Below are 18,383 nucleotides of genomic sequence, written 5' to 3' on the forward strand. Positions count from 1 at the left end.
TAAATGTTCAGAAACACACACACAAAAAAGAAAGTTATGGAAAAAAGAAGAAGATTGTAAACCTTATTGTAAAAATGTTTGAGTCACACAGTCTTATGAGTAGTTTCACAGTGTTGCATTTCTATGTTACACATTAGCAGTAGAGCTTTAAAAGATAGCACGTTTCTCTTTTCCATGGAGACATGCAAATGTGATTCAGTTTTAAACATGCTCTTACATGTTGTTACATGTGGATCCTTTAATTTTAAATCATAATACAAGGACAAAGGTGAGCATAGCACTCTGAACCGTAAACAGAGGCAGAAGTGGAGACCAGGCTGTAGGCCTTCAGCCATTTGCTGATGTCTATCTGTGCAGGCTGAGCAGGTTGCTCAGGTGTGTGTCTACATGTGTGTGTGTGTCAAAAGGTCAGGATAGGTAGTGCCAATCATAGCCACTGTTGTCATGAGAAGAAGCAGCTGTGCAGTGGTGTGGCTTTTACACCTGCCATCACTGATTGGTTTGGTCTGAGTGAAACCTCCCACCTCCCACAGCTGATTGGTTGACGTAACAATGAGAAGCCAATCCTAAAAGTAGGCTGTTACTGCCTTTGTTTCTCACGTGGCACTTGTTACTTCAGAGCTACTGCCAGGAAAAGAAACCAAAGAGTCACACACAAGCTGTTTCAAATGACTGTAAACTTAGAACTGAAGAGATCAGGACATAGACTTGTGATGTATGTGTGAAAGTGTGTGCACGTGAACGAGTTCGAAGTGTTCATTTTCCATCATGAGTCTCAAAGGCAGGAGATTCTCACTGGACAGCGCTGTGTGAGTATGAATAATTTAACAGTTTGTTTCACTTCTGTGTCTTTCTCTGTCCCTTTCACATCCTTTACAAAAAATTTTGCTGAAATTGGACACCTATACTCGTCTGACCAGCAATCCAAATAAGCATCACTTTATGCACCAGGTGTGCAGTACACTCTTGTTATGTCGCCAGTGTGTATGGCTGCTGGCTTACAAAAGTCAAACCGTTCTCCAGAGATCCCTGCTGTTGCCCAGAGACTGCAGACTAACCACAGGTCTAATGGGCTGACAGTTAGCTCAAGCAAAGGGAGAAAGCCGACACAGCTGGTGTTCTAAGAGGTTTTTCAAGGACTTTGGAGCTAGTCTAACTTTCGCTTTTACATAAAGGAACTATTCAGACTGACAGTCATTAGATTGGATTCACAAACAAAGAATAACAGCATATTTACTTCTTCTACCTATTTACTCTTCAGTCAACAACATTGTTGACACACTGCTGATGTTGCACATGAGAGGGCCTCTTTGTTGATTCTTTATGTGGGAAATTCTTTGTGTCTGTGAATGATCTGCATTCATCTGTGTGGGAAATCAGCCTTCACCTAATGCAAACAATGAAAGCAAAGATAATGAAATGTTTACCATGAGCACGTAGGAGTTTTGAGAACTCTGAAATCCAACTCATTTACTGACAGTTCCCATCAGAACTCCATTTATGTTTGTATTTTTGTATGGTGTCTTCATATCATTCTATATCTCGCCTGTGTGCGTCATATAAAAGCTAGATCATCAGCATTGACATTTATCTCCTGCTCTCTCGGGACAGCTATCTGGACGGAGCTGGAGTCCTTTCTCATCGAAGAGGAAGCGTCAAGTTCATCAGTAAGAAATCTAAACAGAGCCAGAGTCTGGACGAAGCCCGAGTGGAGATCCAGGAGTTTAATCACAGCCTCAACTCCAACGTGTCTGTCAGGTAGACTACAACACTGCACACAGTGCGGGGAGTAGGCGATGGCTTAAAATGTTAAACTCGCACCTAGACAAAGATAACATCCTTATCTCATTTTTTGTAGCAGTGTGTTTGACCTCTTTGTGTCCTCAGGGAGCAAACCATAGCAGAGGAGAGCCCTGAGCGATCACATGAACTTACCAACAATCATGTGAGTCTGCTTCAGCTCGTCCTGCTCCTCTCTGCCTGCACATTTTATCACATTTTCTTTGCAGCACAGGGAGAATTACATTCACTGTATTAAATATTTTGATAATAACAATGAATCAAATGACAGTGTGAAAGCTGTAGGGACAAACCTACAGACAGTTCTCACCTGCATCCGCAGCTCCACTTGGCTTTATAGAGCAAATTTCAGCTCATTGTTGATCTGTCCAGCTTTCTGCTTTACTGTTTTGGTTCCCTCTCACCGCTCTCATTGCGTTTTTATTCATTAACACTTCACTATTCCCCCCACAGAGCTTCCTGAAGCACAATAAAAGCTTCCACAAGCTGTTCCCAGAGATTCCTGAGGGGGAGAACCTGACACACAGTGAGTTGAGCTGAGGTCCAGAGTCAGTTACTTATTTGTTGATATTGATTATGGAAATGACATCACACTGTGTCCTTTTCTCACTTTGTCCCTGATGTCTTTGCCGTCTGATTAAGTGTTGCCTAATATTTTGTTTGCCAAGTTGTCTGCAATGAATCAGAAATGCTTCAGTAAATGATTCAGGAGGCACGGCTCTGTTGTCTAGGTGACCCTGCAGGGTTTTCCATTAGAGAAACACCAACTAATACCTTCATGTTGTATGTCTTATATTTGTGTACCTCTTTGTTGTAGCGTTCACATGCGCCTTGCAGAAGGAGGTGCTGTATCATGGAAAACTCTTTGTTTCTGAGAGCCATGTGTGTTTCCACTCATCGGTGCTGCTCAAAGACACCAAGGTAACGCATTAAGGTGAAGCCCAAATGCACACTGGTGAAATTAATTAGCGCCAAGATGTCATAACAGCCGTGGGACTACTTGGCTTTTCTCAGATTCAAAATCACATTTCAGGCCAATTAAGCTAATATGTTTTTAATTTTCTAGTAACAGTTTGGTTCAGCAGAGCAGTCTTTTGAGCTCACATGTCCCAGGAGCTGTAAAAAGGAACCGTCAATATTGACATTAACTATCCTGGGAATTCAGTTTCAACTCCAGCATTCAGGCTGTTTGCCCTAGTGTCACGGACTGACTCTGTAAAGGGGAAATTAACCTTAAGCAACCTTGATGTAGGAAGATGTACTGTGACTGTTTATGTTCTACCAAGTGTAAAGGGATTTTTTTTCTCAACACTTTGTAGGTGGTGATTCCTACATCCAGTGTCAGTGAGGTGAAGAAACATAACTCAGCTTTGTCCATGTTGTCTATTCAAACTGCTGATGGAGAGAAGGTCAGACTACGCTCTTTTTTTTTATTAAAATATAAATTTCAGTATCTTTTTTCGATTATTTTTGCATCACTTTCAGTGCAGACCACTATGTTGTCCAGACTGTAAAGCCCTAAGAGAAACACTGATCATTTTGAACTATATACACTGTTTTCATTCCATCGTTGCATTACAGATGTACAGTATAATTGCTGCTCAGTGACATTGTGAAAGCTCTTGGGGTTTCTGGCTTGGTAACACAGTGTTCATTTGTCGGGAACAAACATCCTTCTCTGATGTTGAACTCTTTATCCACAGAACTCAAAACACATCATTAATGGGATCTTTTAAAGCTCAAGATGACAGTTTTAAAGAATGGTCAGATGTTGCTGTATTTTATACATTTGTACGATGGCTCATTTAGTGCAAACCAGCTTGAACTATAAACCCTGTGGTACAGTATGTACCCTGTGGCCATCGCTTTAAGTGTTCCTATTAAATTAATTGTTAATCCGGTTTATAAACTAATTAATAGTAACAATAAAAGTTAATTCAGCTTTCAGTGTTTCCTGCCAGTCAATAAAATGAAAGGTGGGAACTGGACTGAGAAGAGGGGAAAATGTTATTCAAATTCCTGCAGTGAAACTGACAGCTTGTCAAGCTAAGACGTCAAATCAACTTCCTTTACGCTTGAGTGTACACATAGTTTGCTATGTTCCAGGTTTAACCCTTTCTCCTGCCTCTTTTTTCTCTCTTAGCACTCATTTGTGTCTTTGAGAAACCGTGAGACGTGCTACAAACTCCTCCAAAACATCTGCTCACATGTACAGGTACCAGAAATGCGCCCCCAAGATCTGAATGCACTTAAAAGCAATCCTTTCTCAGGTTTTTTTTTTTCAATCTTGTTTCTGTGTTTGTCTAAAAGCAGGGGGAAAGTCCAAGTAGCAGCCCTCACCTGTCCTCTGCAGAGAACGAAGCTGAACACGATGTGGTAGGTTTTGCTACTTATATACCTCCAAAAACTTTCAGGGATCTTGTTATAGTTGAATGAATATGAGTGCATTATGCGTAGTAACAAATGATTTAACTGTTAGCGTCCTTGTCCTTGTCTACAGCCTTCCAGTTATTCCAGTTTAGAGGACAGCATAGATCATGATGTGAGCAGACAAGACAGCAGATGTCCGTCCAGCGAAGGTGAGAGGAAGATGGAAGTAATCACTGCCTAAGCTGAAATATCGTAGCAATACCACTGAATGCAACAAGGCTGTATACATTTGTATTTTTTTTCAGGTGCCACAAGATGCAGTTCCACACGTCAAAGCAGCTTAACAGATGAAGACGACAGAGGTGTGTGTAAGCCCTCACAAACAGACACACAAGTACTGTAATAAATACTCAACTTACCCAGAAGTCATAGAGTAAAGTGTCATTGTAGATGATTTTTGTCTGTAGAGGCTGCATCATGGATTTGGAGAGTCTTTGAGAAGTTCACACCGTTCTTCTTCCTCAGTGAAATAAGGAATCTCAGCATTCTTTTCTACATCTACATGATGCTGTGAGTATTATTGTTTCTCACAGGTAGTGCTCCATCTCCAGTTGTTTTTATATAACAAAAGCTCATAGATGCGAGTACTGTACCTCACTATTTTTACTTTATTTTTTCATATTCCTGCTTCACTATAAATCGTAGATAAATACACCTATTTTTGCTGCACTACATGTATTGGACAGCTTTAGTTAATGGTGACTTTGTAGTTTAAGAGTATACATACATATAAAGCAAATGCTGACATTATAATGTGTTGTTTTAGATTATAAGTAGCTGAAGTTAACACTTGAAGGGAATAATTTTCTGCATAACAAGTTGTTTTACTTTAGATACTTGAAGACTGTAAATGCCAGACTTTTACTTCTTCCACCACTGTCCAACTACTACTTTGTTAAACCTGCTATGGGGAAATTGGTGAAAGAAGACCCAGTAGGAATGTTTAACGAGGATGTTGAAATAAAAGTGAGGGACTTCCTTGAGCTGGGACTTTCAGGCAACCATCCCCTCTGCATATGTTGCCAGGACTGACGTTCTGTATGACCTTAAGTATTCCATTAGCACAGACTGGAAGGCTCCGCAGGGGGAAGCACAACAGACCCAACATACACTTTTTTGAAATGTTTATGAAACACAAACCTAGACAGACAGTATGGTATGGTATGCTGACAGCTCTCAAGGAAAGGAAATTATCTAATCCTCAAGATGTGGTTCATCTCAATTATAGAAATGTTATCACGCAATGTTCACTCAGGCCCCACACAGATTCAGTTTCCTGATATCTCATTGTTAAGACTGAACAGTATGTACCCACTGTGACTGTGCACTCAGCTTTTGTTTGTGCTGCACAACGTACTTTCACTTTGTGAGTGAAAACTGCATTCACAACTTTGTCATGTGTGTTTGTAGAATCGTGTTGCTGCTGCTGACGTCTGGGTACATCGGGCTGAGGATCACAGCACTGGAGGAGCAGCTGAATTCTTTGGGAGCCCTGACTGAGACGTCTTTACACCACAAAGAGTGAGTAGACACACAAACATAAAAAGAACAGATGCCTGTCAACAGAAAGATGCAGAAGGAAGTCTTTTGGAGACTTATTGAGGGGGAAAAAAAGTGAGCTGTGATGACTTAAAACCGGTTTTGGTGAGTTTGAAAACAATTACTAGCAGATCAGATTAGACTGGAACAGAGTAGTTCTGCAGGTTCGCAACAGCAATGTAGACAAAAGGTAAGTGATTACATTCCGGCAGTCACACCTAGTCACACTAGTATGTTTAAAATTACACAGACAGGCGACAAATTAAAAGACAAACCAACGTAGAGTCTTAGTGAGGTGCTGGGCCGCCACATGCTGCCAGAACAGCTTCAGTGCACCTTGGCATTGATTCTGCAGAATCTCAGAATCTCTCTTGGAAGAACACCATTCTTCCAAAAGAAGCTCTTGCCCCTGCCCTGACAATGAACCCTCTGTGAAAGTCACTTAGATCTTTTCCTCTTCCCATCTTATAAATGCCACAGAGAACTGAATTTGAAACTGTATTTGTCAGCATATGCCTTTTAGAGCCTTAACTTAAATGATTTAAACTTTAATGTTACACAGATATTTTTTTTTTATCAATGACAATGAATTTAGAGTGCTTCTTTCAATCACGTAAAGGATCTGAGTAGTTCCTCCGCCTTTGTCCTCTCCTCACGCCCCTCCTCACTCTTCTTCTTTTTCAGATAACTCATATAAAGTACCACTCTATTAAGACCTACATTGAGGCCTGTCTACACAAACTCCCAAACCTATCTTAACTCTGGGTATCTGTTAATTTGACTTGTGCAAAGCAATGTGCAATAATTTGAACAGACTAGTTCCCCCACAGTAGATATTAAACTCCTGTGTTACCCCATGTCATGCATATGATGCAAGTCAGCAGCGAGATGCTTTTGGGATGTCTGAACCAGGCCACACATGGTGAACTACATGGATGACTGGCTGTGTTGGCAGAGAGGCACCAGGACAATATTTTCTGTGAGGCCTGCACTGATTCTCTGCTGAGAGATCAAAAACTGAAGTGAGGCTCTCCTGCGCTGAGCCATATGGAGGCATCCTGCTGAAGCCATGTTTATCCCTGGCAGGTGAACAGCTGAGCTCAGCTTACAGAGATTGCTGGAGTCTTGACTTGTCATTTTCTTGGATCAACACAACCTACAACAGTGAGAACACATCAGAGTCGACCTTAACAAGCAGGCAAAAGAAGCACTTTGTTGTCTGTTGATTAATTACATATATTGAATTTGAGGGTTTAATGTTGTGTAGTTTAATGCTGGAGTCCAATGTTTGAGAGAAAGATTGTTAATGACAGCAGTCAGCCAGCAGAGGGCAGTCAGCTCCATTAAACTTGATCGAAACATGAGAAAGTAAGACAGGCTTTCACTTGCACTTCAAAAGATTGAGGCACTGAAATTTCTTCACAATATAAATGTTAGAGAACATTTGCTTCTCATCTTTTGGTTTATCAATCGTTTTAATAAATGCTGGAGAACTGGTTTCATACACATTTTGACCAATTGATATCAATGCCTTTAAATCCATTTTAATGAGCAAATATTCTGTGTATACTTGAAAAGGAAGTACCTGTGAGAATATGTGATTGAATGTGAGTTCTGAGATTGCATGCAATTTAAAAAAAATACACAGGATGTGTTTAAAACTGAGTCCTCAAACTGCATTAAACTATATGTGAAAGTATTCTCCAAAACTTTGCCAGGCCTGGAAAACCCAATTTTCAAATTCCATGATTTATCCAGGATTTTTACAGCTGTATGACCCTGTACAGTATCTGCCTTGATTCCAGCCAATGGGAAGAGACTTTACATATGATTTTACGTATTAGCATTCAAAACCCTGAGTCACTGGTGTAAACATCATGTCATCCAAAGACTAAATTTTCCAGTTATGTAAATAAGAATATTGCATTTCTTTGTAGCACAGACTAAATGACCTTGTACACAGTCTTATTAACTTATGTGTTGTACAGTTATACAATGACTGTTTAAAAACAATCTTATCATTTTTTGTACATAAGTGTCTTTTTATTATTTTGTTGTCCATAAAAAGGTCAAGATTCAGTTCCATGAATTAATTTCATTACATCATATTCTCAGTTCAAAAAAGCAACATAAAATTACAAATCATAATACAAAGAATAAAATAGGTAAGTACAGTAACCATATAAACAGCCCACTAATATGGTCTAGCCCCCCCCCCCAAAACCACCCACCCGCCCTCCACTGCCCCACTCAAACTCTAGCACAAAACTCATAACAATACATCAGTTAGTATCAGCAATAAAAAAATTCAAATAGACGTCCCGTTTTTTTTGTATTTTTTTTTAAAGCGCTTCAATGTTCCAATGCCATGAGTTCAGCTTTATCCTCACACAGAATACATAATAGAGATAACGTCCCGCCCCATCAATTGCTCGGCAAAACACAATAGACATGCATACAGTTTTCACTGTTTCTCCCCCCCCCCCCACCCCCCATCAATAAACATTCAGGGCCAGATGATACAATGTACTTCAAATATAGTGGTGCATCAATAAAACCGCAAACTTCCACCCCGTTTCTTCAACCAAACCCCAATGAGTTGAAAAGTGGATCCAGTGGTTTCCCTGATAATAACGACCTGTCCAGGAAAAACTGAGGCCTACTTCTATTTCCAGAGAAAAGCAATAACTCTAATTCTTCTGACAGCTCAGATCCCTGGTTCAAGATGGTAACAGATTTCCATTATTTACATATCGGAGACACAAAGCACAGGATGAGGATGGAGAAATTCCCTGTTTGAAACGATGATAGCAAACAAGTGGTGTTTTATAACCTTTCCACTGTTTGCTAAGACCCACTTGTACTCCCAAAATGGAGTAATCAGGTCAGTGCTAGTTCAGTACATGTTCCCTTAACAAAACGCAGCTACTATCACTGAAACTGATGGGTCTCCTGTGCGGCAGACACCTTGTGTAGATCTGAAATCTGGTGCTAGCCTGTGACTATAAAACCTAATTCTTGTACTTTTTCAGGTCTACACACAGGGCCTGTTAGTACTTATTCAAACAGGATGCTAGTATCCTTAATGCTGGCCTGTAGAAGACAGTCAATAATAATGAAGAAGACACACAAAACTTACATTTTATACCCTTATTACACTTTGGATGCTTTGTACAATAGTGCTGAACTTAAGACCTGCTTTTGTCATGCTTGATCTGATATATATAAATGTGTAAATATACTGTATACTACAGTACGTGTATTATGTGTGTGTGTATGTTGTGTTTGTATGTGTGTGTGTGTGTGTGAGATGATGATGTGCAAAGGTGTGTGTGGTGGAACCTGCACCACACCAACAGTGAGAGGCTCAAATATGGCTTGTGTCAGACATGAAGCGTGCTGCCACCCATAAGAGAGCTCCTACATTTAGGGCCACAGAGGTTAAAACAGAGCTATAGTAGACATGAAGTCCCCCATCCCGGCACCGGATCTGAATCACATTGTTAGTCATAACATCAACACACATGGTCCTGAAACAAACGGTCCATGGCCCTACACTACGACAAACACGTTTGGATTAATCACATCAAGACAAAAACATTAGAAGAAAATGCGCTGAGGGTGAATGTGAACAGGAGGCCGTTCAACTCTGGTGATGAGTGCTACTGGAACGAGACTTGGAAAACAAACTGTGCTGTAAGACTACAAGTTAAGTTCATCTGTATGATTCTGATGAAGCGTGATTCGTCAAGTTTGGTGAACTGAGCAGCTCTCTGTCTTGTAATACCTTTAAAACCTCCAAATCCAGCCAGAACGTCAAACTCCAAAAGGGTCTGTTCACCAAATTATTCTACAAATTATTCACAGACATATTCAACAACCAGGCTTCAACCTTAAAAGAATAGTTTGACATTTGGGGAATATGCTTGATTAGATGAGAAGATTCATAAAACTCTCATGTCTGTATGGTGACTATGAAGCCACAGCCAGCAGCCAGTTAGCTTAGCTTAGCATTAAGACTGGAAACAGGGAGGGAGGGGGCAGCTAACCTGGCTGTGTCCAAAGGTAACAGAACACCAGTTTACCATGCCTATCAGCACCTCTGTGGTTTTATGGCAGGTTATGTGCGGTTGTTACTTCCTGGATGAGAGCGGTATAAATCTTCTCATCTAACTCTTAACAAAAAAGATAAAAACATATTCCTTTAATTCTTCCTGCTGTTCCTAAGTCAGCACAGTCTGCCCAGCCTTTAAACATCATACATCAGTAAACAGTGGCTAAATCCTTCTGTTCAGAGCACACTGATCTAAAGTGACATAAAAATTACTGAATAAACCTTCACTTTTAGTGCTGTTTCACTATTGCCTAAGAAATATCCATATAGCCACAGATGTCCTCAGTGTGGTTCTCACAGACCTGCTTTCATTTCAACCACACCATCATTCTTATTCAGAATATGTAGGACTGGGTGGGAAAAAGCAAAACAGGGAAATCAAAATCATTCCCCCGTAAGTTGCTGCTGCAATTCTGTGGACAGTAAAAGGCTAAAGCTACAGCACAGCCAGGAAATTAAATGGAAGCTGGCCATTCTGTGATCTTCTCAAAGACTCAGAGTTGAGGGAGAGGAAAGTATGAGACACCCGACAGCCATACAAGCTATGACAGTATTCCAGACTAGTCCCCATGTGTATCTGCCGTAACTGACACCAAAGGATAGAAGATGGACCCCCAAACCACACAGAAAGAGTAGGTTAGTGTTAGCTGGACAACAACTTGGGAAATGCCCTGGCAGTCAGATGGATGTCCATTAACAGGTAAACAGGGAGTGTAGGAGGATGAGGGGGGGGGGGGGGGGGGGGTAGGGCACATGCTTGACCAGTGTTTGTCCACCAGAGAGAGAACTGGTCAAGCTGTGGAGGTATTCTTCATACATACACTGGCAAAAAGAAAAAAACACTAATATTGATAAGTCTCCATAAGCCTCCTCCACTTGCAGCTGTCCAAGTCAGAATCAGGATGTCCATTTCTTTCAGCGCTGCCTCGTTCTCTCTTTCTCACGCACACAGTCACACACATGCACGCATTATTCAGCTGTCACAGGTCCATGGAGATATGAATATATGCTAAACATACACATCCACAATTCATACATTCACCAACATGTCACACTTAAAAATTAAATCTGTGTGCCTTTTTGAACAAAGCACGATCTTCTTCCTTCTTAAGCAATGTGAGTAAACACATTTTAAAGCTGCAATCCATAATTTTTCCCCACGTTTAAAACTGCCTTTGTTTCATGTCAGTTCTTGTTCTTAGCATTTTCACCACACTCCACCATACAGATGGATAGAGCTAATGACATGATTAATTAAAAAAAAAAAAAAAAAAAAAACAATATCACCTTTTAAACAGAGGAACAGAGGATAGGTTGTGTTAAAAATTAACCTTAAGGTGTGCTGTTTCGAAGACACACAGATGTGGCAAAAATCGCACACCCTTTTTAGGTATTTCTCACCCATACTTTGCAAACATGCTGACTTCCTCTTTCTCACTCAGTCTCATTCTCACACACGCGCGCACACACACACAAAGTCTCATTCATTCAAACTCAGAGAGGCTGTTTGTTTCTCAGGCATGCTGTGCAGCCAGGTCCTGGTTAATGAAGCGCCGTAGCCTCTCCAGGTACTGACTGTAAAGCTCAATGTCGTTGTGACCGGCTCCCTCCACCCAAAGGGGCTCCACAGCCTTGGGACAGCGCTCAAACAGGGCAAGACCGTGAGAGAAGTCGATCACCTCGTCCTCTGTACCGTGGATGATGAGCACCGGAGACGGGATCTTTGACACCTTCTCGATGCTGGTGGAAAAGTCAAAATAATGGAGACAATTAATTGATTCAGGCAACAGATTCAACTTTCCATCAATATTGAAGAACAATAACAAATAATGACAACATGCCTTTCAGTCAACAAGTCTGAGATGCGTTAAAGTGACACTACACGTAAAATAGTAGTATCAAATGTTTGCTCTGTTGACATGAGCTTCTTTGTTAAGTTACAATAGATGCCAATAATGATTTCATTGCTGTCCCTCCAAATGCTAATTATGTCACGAGAAATCACAGTTAAATCAAACTAAGGCTAAATACACAACACTGCATAACAATAATAGGTGGCGATAAAGTAAAATTTATGTCATCACACAAGTAAATAAATAAACGTCTTTATTTACCCCAAACCAAATTTGGGGTAAATAAATTAAATGACAGGAAAAGATCTCAGACAATAGACAAATTTCTATTGTGTCAGTCATGCTGCCCAGCTTCATTCATTTACCTGACACTTTTGTCCAAAGTGACTTACAACAAGTGTACTCAGCCTCAACTGGAATAAGAGATAGATGTGTCAAACTGCTACCATGTTGCACTATAATTCTCATGGTTATCCAAACAGAAGCTTTATATTAACAAATATCATATTCCAACCTTGGAGTATACTGTGCAACAGCAGAGGAGCTAATCATACCACAGAAATGGTTAGAGAAGTTTTAATGGATATTTTTGTACTTCTTTTTCAACAGTGATGAACTGTCACCATTTGTGTTTCCTGTTAATGACTAGAGAATAATTGATACTAAAAAAGATAAAGCTTGAGTGAAATGTCGCTTTAATCTTTTTTTAATATCATATTTAAAACATTGACAACACAGAAGATTGAAAAAAAAATGGCTACAGAATTTAATAACTCATAAAATGGTGATTAAGATGTTTTAATACTTTTTAAGGGCCTTGAGTTTTGCTAAATTGACTTATTACCTTTTAATACTTTTAAAGACCCCGTGGACACACTGATAAAACTAAAATGTAATCCCAGTTGAGAAACTTACTTGGGGAAGGCATCAAAGCAGTATGTTTTCTTGGTGTCAGGGAAAGCCACTCTCATTCCAGAGGTGAGAGGAGAGTGAAGGACCACAGCAGCACACTCAAACCGTGACGCCAAGTCTACTGTGGGCACTGTGCCGATGCTCTGTCCATATAGGATGATATTCTCGGGGCTGATGCCATACCTGAGGTCACACACATTTCCGTATATAATGTCAGAACAAGAGTTCCTTTTATTCTGTAAATACCTGTATGTCAAGTGCAAAAGGATGATATGACTGATATGTGCAAGTGTGTAAATTTCCTTGTGCAGATTAACATGGATTGGTAAGCCTGTCACGTTTCATGTTAATAATAAAACACAAAGTCTGAAAGAAAACATCATAAGAAAAGAGTGGGAAGTCTCACTTGCCAATTATAGCAAAGCAATAAACAAAGCCCCATTTCTGACAAAAATACAGCGCATTACCTCACCTGTTTCTATACTGTTTTAAGTACAGAATCAGTGACTGTGTGAATAAATTCAGATATTTTTTTTATAATATAAATTACGGCTGAACGATTTATCGTTTTCTGATCGAAACTGCGATTTCAGACAACGCGATCATGTGCTCGCCAAAGCTGCGGTTTTTTGCAGTGCTCCTGACTGACCCAGGATCTGCTGTGTCAACTATTCTACACACACACACGTGGTCTCCCTACCTGCCGAGCTCACCAATCAGAAGCGGCATGCTGCTCGTGCACAGGTCAGGCTAACGCAATCAGTATAACCTGCTCCACCTGCTGCTTCATTAGTGAGATGGCTTCAGCTGGACCAGGAGCGGAGTAACGGCATTTAATCCACAAGAAAAACAGCACGTCGCTCATTTGGGAGCATTTCGGGTTTGAGGCCGCAGAAACAGGTACTGTGCAAAACCAGTCGCGCTAAAGTTGCAACATCCAGCGGAAACACAACCAATTGATACCGACACCTGAAAAATCACCATCAGGTGTTTGCATGACGAAAAAGTTCCGGTGAAAAGGCTGAAAATGATGCTCAGGCCCGAAGAAGCGAACAGACAATTCCAGCATGTTTTACCAGCGTAACTCCGTATGATAAGAGCAACCGGGAGATAACGACTGCCGTAACACCGCACTGCCAAGGACAAGACGGATTTAAAAACCTCCTCCACACGCTGGACAGAATATATGTGATTCCCTCCAGCACCTACTCCAGCCAGGTTGCCATCCCACAGCTGTACGTGTGAGTATAAAGAAAAAGTGCTAACAGAGCTGAAAAATGCCGAGTATTATGCCACAACTACTGACATGTGGTCACGCAGAACGACCGAGCTGTATCTTAGTTTGACTGTGCATTTTGTAAATCACAACTTTGAGTTGAAAAGTCGCTGCCTGCAGACAGCATACTTTCCCACTGACCACAACAGAGAGAATAATGTGCTGGGATATTAAACGTTTTTAACTTAACACAGTTCAGGATTTTTTGCACTACTTTAAGTTAAGACAGTCAAAGATACTCTTTTAGTTCTTCACTTGTAATCACTGCCTTTGGTCAAGGACTTTATAGAATGTACCTGCATGTTTCTTGTTAACAAATACATTTGAAATCAATTCTTAACTTTAGTTTTCATTCTTGCATTAGAGTAATGGCATTTAATGTTTTAAAGGTATGATGTTGTTTTCTGTCATGTTTGTAAATGTTACTGTACATTGTGAATATTGCACTGAAACGTGATTTTGAAAAGAATAGTGAATCAAATCGTAATCACAATATCTGCCAGAAAAATCGCAATTAGATCTTTTCCTAAAATCGCTCAGCCCTAATATAAATAGTTGTTGTCCTAATTTTTCAGTGGCCTCAAATTTATTCTGTCGCTGTGTGTTAACTTTCTGACATAAGGTGCATTAACCATTACTGGCAACTGATAAACAAGAAGAGTTTTTAGTTTTCAGAATTTTAGATGATGCTGCTTCACGTAGAGCTCAGCATGCAACACCCAATCATCAGTCTCTCTGATATACAGCCATTGTTTAGCTTTGATTTGACTGGCTGATGGTCAGAGAGGGTACCATGGTCAACAGGGAATAAATTTGTATAAAACCGAGTCAACCAAATGTTATTTTCACAAAAAGTTACTGGCCAGTGATGTGAGTGACCCTCACTGATTTATCTACTAAAGACATTTTAACTGGCATTTGGTGCTTGTTGGCTGTTAATTTCGGATCCTGTGTGGACAGGAATGGAGAGTTTCTGGCAGCTTACCGGGAGCGCAGAGCGTGCCAGGCGGCATCAATGTCAGCATAAAGGTTCTTCTCAGAGGGCTTGCCAGTGCTAACACCGTAGCCTGAGTAATCATAGGAGAAGATGTTGCAGTTGATCCGTGTGCCTAAGCCAATGTAGAAGCTGCTCATTTGGCCCAGGTCTACAGCATTACCATGGGAAAACAACACTGTAAACCTGAGAGACAAAGCAGGAAGAGGGAAGAAAGAACAAGGAAGTCAGGCAGTGGGCAGAGGTCAAGCAGGAACACCGGTGAACTGGAAAGCCCAGAGTTGATGGAAAACTGTAGGATATAACTGTATGACTGAGAATAGTGTGTGTGTGTGTGTATATATATATATGTAGAGAGGCAAGCAGCCCTATTTAAAGCACAAGCAAAACACAGTCATGCAGTGCCGGGATGGGTGTGTGGCGGCATATTCAGTCTGAGCGTGTTCAGGCGTGGTGTGTGTCTCACCTGGCGTTGGGGGCACAGCGAATGTACATGCATCCAACCCTGTTCCCTCGGCTGGATCTAGTCAGGAATACATCTGTCACATCCAGTTCCCTCTGTGAATACTGGAACTCTGCTCTCTCAGTGAGATGCAGCTTCCACCTGCCTTCACTCCCACCTCCACCACCTCCTCCTCCACCGCCACCGCCGCCGCCACCACCACCTCCTCCTCCTCCTGCTCCTCCACCACCCCCACCTCCTCTGTCACCTCCGCTACCAGTGCCCAGCCGGGAACGCAGCCCTGGGGCTCCAAGAGATGGCAGAGCAGCTGCGGAGCTGGACCCAGATGCAGTTCCAGCTCCAGAACCTGGATCTGGGTCAGGGAGAAGGGCATAGGTGGGCTCTGGAGGGAGGAAAGCCAGTTTGGCTGCAATGCGACTGGGGCAAGGGGGGCAGCAGAACAGGCAGCATAGCTCTCGTATGGACAGACCGTTCATCTTCTGATAGAAAAATAAACATGGGAGACAAATTAATTAGACAAAACAGCAATAACAAAGATAAAAAGCGCTTACCACCTCTCCTAACCAGTTTTCTGGTTGGAAACCCTGCACAGAAACTCTTCTGTGAACTTACCTGGATTCAGAAATCCCTGGGTCTTGAAATGAACTGGCACACAATGGTGCCAAGGTCTTCTGGTCTAGTCACTGAGCCAGCTGGATCTTCATGTAAAAGAAAATACATTTAGGTGGATTTAATGTATTTGACAACAAACTGTATATTACAACATATATTTACAATGGCATGACTGCTTAGTTGGCCTGCTCTTTTAACATTGCATTTTCTAGAAGCTTTTGTGTGCTCATATGAAGTGACAGATAGTAAACATTAAAAAGTGCCTGATATCTTTCTTGTATTGTAAAAATGTAGAATTTGGAACAAAAAAATATCCACAATGAGCAAAAGGTAAACAGTAGCTTGGCATTACATTTATGACACGGATTCAAAGATTACACACAACACAGACTCATTGAAAGGGTCAGCTGTTTGTGTCATCATTGTACAGCTCCTGTAACCAAACAGTATTTATTATGGTAAAAATCATATACATTGTCTATGTACTGAGGCCGCTACAATTTCACGGTAAGATTAAAGCGATTCAGATGCCCTGATGAGATAATGGACACTATGGTGACTAATTACAACACCCCCTCAACACAGAGAGCGACTGCTGTGCTAATGTAGCTACATGGTTACTAACGATATTAACCTCTAATGTTAGCCAGGGATGTTGAGCATATAACGGGAGCGGTATTTTGACACAGCATACCGACAACAGGCACTGCAGAAAATCTATAAATTGCAGTGGTTAACAGACATCCACTGTGCAGATTAATGGCAGCTAACGGTCAAAATATCATCACTTATCATTAGCAATGCAACCAGCTAGCGGCGGTGGCTAGCTCGCTAACAGGATAGCCTCAAAGCTAGCTACTTACCGATTCACAGTAGGTCGGCAGGCAGGCTGGAGTGCCCCTATATGTACACAGAAGCAGCAGGAGACTTCGAAAATCCTCCTTGTGTCTTGACATGGATGTTTTTACTCTAGTGTGCTGACAGTTGTCTGTGGCTAGCTAGCTGAAATTCATGGCAACCAGATTTTTTTTTTCTACTACTGGTCCGACTAAAGCCGGAAGTGACGTCAGGGCGCATTCTCTTTTCAAAACTTTAAAAAATGTGCCAGAGACTCACATTTATATCTCACACATATACGTGGATGTCAAAATAATGGGGGAAAAAAACTATACAGTGTCATGAGGGAATTTAATTAAGCCACATTTAGGCTTCATAATATTTCACAGTTGTTATTTATTTCTCTGACTCTAGCGAAGATGGTAATAATTGTAAATTCACTTGACCTTATTTTGTCATAAACATCATACAAATAACATAGCACACTTCTTAAAATATGAGCAAAACCTAAAAGAAAAAAAGGAAAATAAAGCAACAAAAAGCAGATACTCAATACAACATATACAACATGGGAAAGTGGATTAAAATAAAATGAACTATACAGCATGTAACACAAAAAAAGGTGTTTGCGATGTATATGTTCATTACAGTCTGAATGTTTAAAAGCCTGTCGAGAGTCAGAGGTCGAACAAGGTCCTTTGCTTAAGTAAAAAATAAATAAAGGAGAAAAAAAAATACTATTACCCAATCTCAAAAATATACGTAAGCATATACTTGAGCGATGCATGTTAGTTAGCCAGTCCAGAATTATATGTAATAGTCATATAATAAATGACAGATACATTCGTATGTATGTGATTTGCAAATAGTTTGTCGTCCAATATTATTCATACACCAGTGACACAAAATTTTTCATAAAGGTAAAAACCTCTTTCTGTTTAGCATTTGATAATTTTCCTAAATGGGTGTATTTTTTGTATCTTTAAATTTAAATTGTTTTTGTATTCCGTTGTAAGAGAATAACGTAGATTAAGTCAGCTCTACTACAGACTTCTGTATTATTTTTAAAAATGTGTTACTCTCCAATGAAGCTTTGTGTTTGAGACATTAAGTGTTTGATGATGTTCAGCTTTCCTGAACAAACACAATACGTATTTCAATAGTGGCTTAATACAAAGTGTGTGTGAGTGTGAGTGTGAGTGAGTGTGTGAGAGAGAGAGAGAGAGAGAGAGAGAGAGAGGTCCACCATTCATCATTGATCCACTGCAGGACTGTGTTTCAGGGGGTGTGAATTATGGGCCCCTGCTGTCGCTGTGCCTGCTCTGCATTGGACATTTCACCTCGCCACTGTAAATTTGAAAAGGGGATTACATTTTGCTGACTACTGATTTCAAAGCCGTAGCTTGACCAAGTGCAGACAACTGGCCGGCCCCGCTGACAGAAGACTTAATACAGTCCGCAACTGCAGGATCTGGGATTTTGCAATGGTCTGAACAAGGCTGTCGGGAAGAGAAAACGTAACCTGGACCACAGAGAAACCTACCAGGTCCCTG

General features: G+C 40.8%; 2 protein-coding genes across 5 annotated transcripts; one reads left to right on the top strand and one right to left on the bottom strand.

Annotated features, from left to right (window-relative positions):
• Window positions 1-604: 604 nt before the first annotated feature.
• LOC121193247 (GRAM domain-containing protein 2B-like) lies at window positions 605-11,511 on the top strand. Of its 3 annotated transcripts, none has more exons than XM_041055467.1 (13): window positions 605-809; window positions 1,612-1,758; window positions 1,888-1,945; window positions 2,254-2,326; window positions 2,618-2,721; window positions 3,120-3,209; window positions 3,944-4,015; window positions 4,111-4,176; window positions 4,301-4,379; window positions 4,476-4,532; window positions 4,638-4,740; window positions 5,641-5,751; window positions 11,402-11,511. In XM_041055467.1, exons 1-13 carry the CDS (start codon window positions 769-771, stop codon window positions 11,427-11,429), a joined length of 1,029 nt encoding a protein of 342 aa, XP_040911401.1. In that variant the 5' UTR covers window positions 605-768; the 3' UTR covers window positions 11,430-11,511. The 3 variants fall into 3 exon arrangements, with proteins under 3 accessions (XP_040911401.1, XP_040911402.1, XP_040911403.1); XM_041055469.1 differs by lacking the exon at window positions 11,402-11,511 and adding an exon at window positions 6,454-7,848 and having other exon boundaries at window positions 606-809; XM_041055468.1 differs by lacking the exon at window positions 11,402-11,511 and having other exon boundaries at window positions 5,641-6,446.
• On the bottom strand, window positions 8,003-17,024 carry abhd17aa (abhydrolase domain containing 17A, depalmitoylase a). Of its 2 annotated transcripts, XM_041055466.1 has the most exons (7): window positions 16,857-17,024; window positions 15,994-16,079; window positions 15,617-15,860; window positions 15,385-15,538; window positions 14,910-15,104; window positions 12,652-12,831; window positions 8,003-11,623 (listed from the first exon to the last, which is right to left on the bottom strand). In XM_041055466.1, the coding sequence occupies exons 3-7, from the start codon at window positions 15,855-15,857 to the stop codon at window positions 11,398-11,400; spliced, it is 996 nt and encodes a 331-aa protein (XP_040911400.1). In that variant the 5' UTR covers window positions 15,858-15,860; window positions 15,994-16,079; window positions 16,857-17,024; the 3' UTR covers window positions 8,003-11,397. The 2 variants fall into 2 exon arrangements, with proteins under 2 accessions (XP_040911400.1, XP_040911399.1); XM_041055465.1 differs by having other exon boundaries at window positions 8,174-11,623; window positions 15,385-15,860.
• Window positions 17,025-18,383: the final 1,359 nt, after the last annotated feature.

The sequence above is a fragment of the Toxotes jaculatrix genome, chromosome 14 (assembly GCF_017976425.1).
Source record: "Toxotes jaculatrix isolate fToxJac2 chromosome 14, fToxJac2.pri, whole genome shotgun sequence".
In the NCBI taxonomy this organism is placed as follows: domain Eukaryota; kingdom Metazoa; phylum Chordata; class Actinopteri; family Toxotidae; genus Toxotes; species Toxotes jaculatrix.